General features: G+C 41.1%; 1 protein-coding gene across 3 annotated transcripts; it reads right to left on the minus strand.

Moving 5' to 3' along the window:
- Positions 1-43: 43 nt before the first annotated feature.
- On the minus strand, positions 44-5103 carry LOC130521402 (cocaine esterase-like). 3 transcript variants are annotated; one of them, XM_057024972.1, is made up of 7 exons: positions 4975-5103; positions 4141-4896; positions 3922-4060; positions 3718-3851; positions 3451-3604; positions 3250-3354; positions 44-1927 (listed from the first exon to the last, which is right to left on the minus strand). In XM_057024972.1, coding segments are annotated over exons 2-7 (606 nt in total). In that variant the 5' UTR covers positions 4143-4896; positions 4975-5103; the 3' UTR covers positions 44-1855. The 3 variants fall into 3 exon arrangements, with proteins under 3 accessions (XP_056880952.1, XP_056880953.1, XP_056880950.1); XM_057024973.1 differs by lacking the exon at positions 44-1927 and adding an exon at positions 2726-3015; XM_057024970.1 differs by lacking the exon at positions 44-1927 and adding an exon at positions 3000-3138.

Genomic DNA, 5103 nt, shown 5'->3' on the forward strand with positions numbered 1-5103 from the left:
GAATTATTATTTTTTTTTGCTCTTTTTTTTTTTTTAAAGCAAATCAACTGCTCAGTAATAATGAGACCGGTGAAACATTCTCTATAATGGTCTGTGCCATATGAAGGCAATTTCAGTAACCATCAACAAAACAATTCATTTCACAATTCACAACAATTTTAAAACAATTTTACATGTCCCTCTATTTTTACAATAAAAATCAAAAACACTCAGTGGTTGTGCCTTATCACCCCCTCTTGGCCAACCACCACTGATTCCATGTGTTTGTCATTATGGATGTAATCTGCAATGTGCAAGAAAATAAAATAAAATCAAGATTCTATACTTACCATACTTGTCTGCTGCAACACATAACAGGAAAGCAGAGATAACAAAAGCAAAACTTTGCATTTCACACAAACTCATGGTGTTCCTCTTTGTGGTGAGAAAAGTGCAGGAGTGGGAACTTTGTCCCTCTTCCTTTAAACTTCCAAAGTGGGAGGGAACTTTGACCAAGGGGTTGAACCTATGGCAGGCAAGGTATGCCTTGCCTGCCAACATGCTGTTGGTGTACTGACTTCTGACATAGATAACTAGTGTTGTGAAATTGTTATGTATATTTTTGTATGTGTATAAATAGGCACAAAGAAAGATTTAATTTGTTTATCATCAATGTAATTTTTACACATATATCACATATTGCATATGTATGTATAAAAAAATAATAATAAAAAAATCTCTTTCTCACCCACTTGGGCATTGCCTCTTTCAGACTTGGGTCCTCTATCAGAGACCTGGGAGTCTAAGGGTTCTGCGCAGGATCTTAGCTTTTCCTAGCACTGCGCTCTTCTGGACAGAGACCTCTGATGTGGTTCCTGGCATCTCTTGGAGCCATCTACTCAGCTTAGGGGTTACTGTCCCTCATGTCCCGATCACGATTGGGACCACTGTTGCCTGCAAACCCCACATTCTCTGTCTCCTCTTTCAGCCCTTGGTATTTCTCCAGCTTCTCATGTTCCTTCTTTCTGATGTCACTATCACTTGGGATTGCTACATCTATCACCATCAGTGTCTTCTGGTGTTTATCCATCACCACTATGGCTGATTGGCCACCACATTCTTGTCAGTCTGGATCTGGAAGTGTTAGGTTTACTTTTTTCCAGGACCCGAAAGTAGGTAAAAATGCAGTGAGAAAAAGTACAAAAACTTGTCTATATTTTTGAATTTAAAAGTCCTCCCGGACCGTAGGGATAGCGCTTATCAAGTCCTCTGGGACGCACAGTGAGCTCCAGCGCGAAGCCAGGATTCAGGTCCTGCGCATTCTTTACTCCAGCAGGGAGAAGCGTTACTACGAGTCTTGTCAAATGAGAAGAAACAGGACTCAGATTTACCATTCAGAAACGATAACTCTCCACCACTGGTAGGCAGACGCTCTTTCCTGGTGTAGATTGCCGACAGGTACGTCTGCCTGCAGCGCCAACTGCAGCAAATTATCGGCTCCTCCACGCTCCCTGCAGGAAGAAACAAGCAGCACACGACCCGGAACCCTGGACGCCAACAGGAAGTCCAACAGGCATGCTGTTGGCATGCTTGTTCTCTATCACTTTCAGGGATGTCTCCACCTGGACCCTGGGACCTCCAGTCCGTACTCAGTGCAGATGTTCCTGTACATTATGCCAGCCACCTGTTTATGCCGCTCCATGTATGCCTTGCCTGCCAACATCTTGCACCATCCTGTGATATCCTGGACTGTCTCAGGGGCTTCTCCACACAGCCTACACCTGGGGTCTTGTGTGGTATGGTAGACCCTGGCCTCTATTGCTCTGGTGTTCAGGGCCTGTTCTTGTGCGGCCATGAGTAGTGCTCCTGTGTTGTCTTACAGTCCAGCCTTTTCCAGCCACTGGTATCCCATGAAATTCAGATTAGGCACAACAGCAGCTCCAAATACCTAGAAAGTATCAGCATGTCAGCAGTGACGTGAATAATAGAAAACTGCTGGCAATTACTTTTCTTTCAGGTTGTAATAACACCTTTCCAGTCAGTACTTTCTGATTATAATTTTAAAACATAATTCCCTGTCTTATTTTCACCCATTTTTTTTTTTACACAAAAAAACCCCCAGATTGACACTAAATTTCCTAATATTGAATGAAATTGTGGCTAGGTTTTATTTTTTATTTTTCAGTGTTTCCAGTTGGTGATTTCACTCTGTGGCTGTTACTCAAACAAAAAAAAGCATAAAAAAACATTGCTGGCCAAGTTGCTCCTTAAACACCAACTTCTCACTGTGCCTTTTATGACTGGAGTAAATAATCACGAAGACAGTTGGTTACTTGTTCAACTGATCTCCACATTAGTCAATAAGATATTGATTCAATGCTGATCTGTCCTCCTACAGTACTTTGCTCCTCCAAACTGGACAGAGAGATTGGACCAGGAGCATGTTGGCCATTTTTTATCCTGATGTAAGACTGCCAGATGTCTCCTGAGTGATTTTTTGCTCAAACCTCTGAGAAATATGTTGCTTATTTCCTCCAGCCCAAAGATGAGCAACTCTGAAAAACAAATTCTTGATGAATATACTGGAACTGGAGAAGATTGAGATGGATTCACTGAGGTGCTTGGAGATGTGCTGTTGGTCTCGTCTATCTGTCACAGTAAAACGGTACGTATTTGTCGTCCCCATTCCAATTTAATTTTCATGCATGTGTTCATTTTAATTGTAAATTGAATAAAATATTACATATGACTTCACAAAATGTGTTTTATTTTGAAATGTGGGAAGGGAATCCTGGACACATGACATTTAATGACTGAAACATGAAATGGAGTGATGTTTGGAGGAAAAAAAATTAGAACTCAGTGTGCCTCGAGTCCTTTTGCTCTTTGAAGTTCTCTGGGGGGGTCTGAGTCAGGACAACAAATTTGTCTTTTTTCAAACCCTGAAAAACATTCTGGTTGTTTGCATCAATTGCTAGGTAGTCCTCTTTTTCTCCATACTTTGGCCAGTGGACAAGGCCCTGTCCATTAGGAGACCTACAAACATGCACATTTTATTTTATTGAGTATTTTTAAAATGGTTTCCATGTCCAAGTTCTTGATGCAATCAGCCGTCTTTTCTGTGCTTTCAGTGGTGCAGCCAGATACATTTGCGACTAACTATGGATGGATGGATAAGTAGATAGCTTTAGAAATAAATAAATACCATTATACGAATTGAGATTATATTAATAATAACACTTATTATTGTGGATTAGGAAATGTATTCACCTGCAATGCAGGCTGAGGATCATCTTGAAATAATAGTTGTAATGCAGCAGTGCCACTCTCAGCAATAGCGCGGTGGAAAAGGCCCTCAGAGAGCGGTGAGAGCAGCTATTCAGCAAAATACAACAAATGAACATATATTGTGAATGTACAATGTGTAAATCGTGCATTTGGCAATACAATCTTCTGAGCATTGATCCTTACCAGGAGCGATACGCTTATTCCACCAGCAGACTCGCCAAATATGGTAACTAAATCTGGGTCTCCTCCAAAGTTGTGAATATGCTCCTGGACCCATTTCAGAGCCTGAATCTGATCCAAAAAACCATTGTTTCCTGGCATGTGCGCATCCCCAGTGCTAGAGAGAACATGCAAACAAGGTGTAATCTGCCTGGCTACAGGAAAATTATATGAACTATAACCACAGCACCAGATTACAATATTCATCCCAACACTGTTTTCATCTCTTACCTGAGAAATCCCAGGAGTCCCAGACGGTACTGGATTACAACCACAACAACATCTTGGTAAGCAGCCAAGGCAGAGCCGCTATATGTTGAAGCTGAGCCCCAAACAAATCCTCCACCATGGATCCAGACCATAACCTGTTGAAACAATAACAAAGATTAGTGAAATCAGTAACAAAATGATTCTAAACTGACCACAGATTCTTACTGGGAGTTTGGCATTATCTGGTCTGTTTGCAGGAGTGTAAATGCTGAGGTAAAGGCAGTCTTCTGAAATATCGGGAAGGTCTACTGTGAAACCAAATGCCTTGACAACATCCATCGCAAACTCTAAATCCTGAATACACCTGAAAGACAGACATGCTTATGTCCTTAACAGGGATAACAATGATTCCATACGTGTGTGAATCCAACAGCAGTGTCTTACATCAGTGGTTGCTTGGTGGCGTCTCTCACTCCTTCCCAACCCTCCACAGGCTGAGGTGCAGCCAGTCTCAGAGCAGGACCGACAGGTGGCTTTGCAAACGGCACACCCAGGTATGCATGGACCCCAGTGTCTTTCCCCTTTACGCTCTCATACTTACCTCTCAGGCAGCCCAGCTTTGTGTGGATTTTTTGCTAAAACCTCTGATAGAAATCTCTGATAGATATGCTGCTTATTTCCTCCAGCCCAAAGATGAGCAACTTCGAAAAACAAATTCTTGATGAATATACTGGAACTGGAGAAGATCGTGTGAAAAATAGAGATAGATTAACTGAGGTGCTCGGAGATGTGGTGTTGTTCTTCTTTTCCATCTGTCAGAGTAAAACCTTTTGTGTTTATCGTCTTCATTCCAATTTAATTGTCATGCATGTGTTCATTTTAATTGTAAATTTAATAAAATATTACATATGACTTCACAAAATGTGTTTTATTTTGAAATGTGGGAAGGGAATCCTGGACACATGACATTTAATGACTGAAACATGAATTGGAGTGATGTTTCAGGGGAAAAAAAATTAGAACTCGGTGTGCCTCGAGTCTTTTTGCTCTTTGAAGTTCTCTGGGGGGGTCTGAGTCAGGACAACAAATTTGTCTTTTTTCAAACCCTGAAAAACATTCTGGTTGTTTGCATCAATTGCCAGGTAGTCCTCTTTTTCTCCATACTTTGGCCAGTGGACAAGGCCCTGTCCATTAGGAGACCTACAAACATGCACATTTTATTTTATTGAGTAGTTTTTGATTAACTCATTATTTTTAACAAGTGATGGTAATTCCTACCCTGTACGAGCAAAGTTGCCCCAGTAGCTCATCATGATTTTGTTCATCCGCTCATCTTCTTCACTGCATGCACCTAAAATAAAAATTACTTGAAATCCTTTTTGTACTGAAAAATGACAGGAAAAGTCG

Source organism: Takifugu flavidus, unplaced genomic scaffold, assembly GCF_003711565.1.
Source record: "Takifugu flavidus isolate HTHZ2018 unplaced genomic scaffold, ASM371156v2 ctg954, whole genome shotgun sequence".
In the NCBI taxonomy this organism is placed as follows: Eukaryota; Metazoa; Chordata; class Actinopteri; order Tetraodontiformes; family Tetraodontidae; genus Takifugu; species Takifugu flavidus.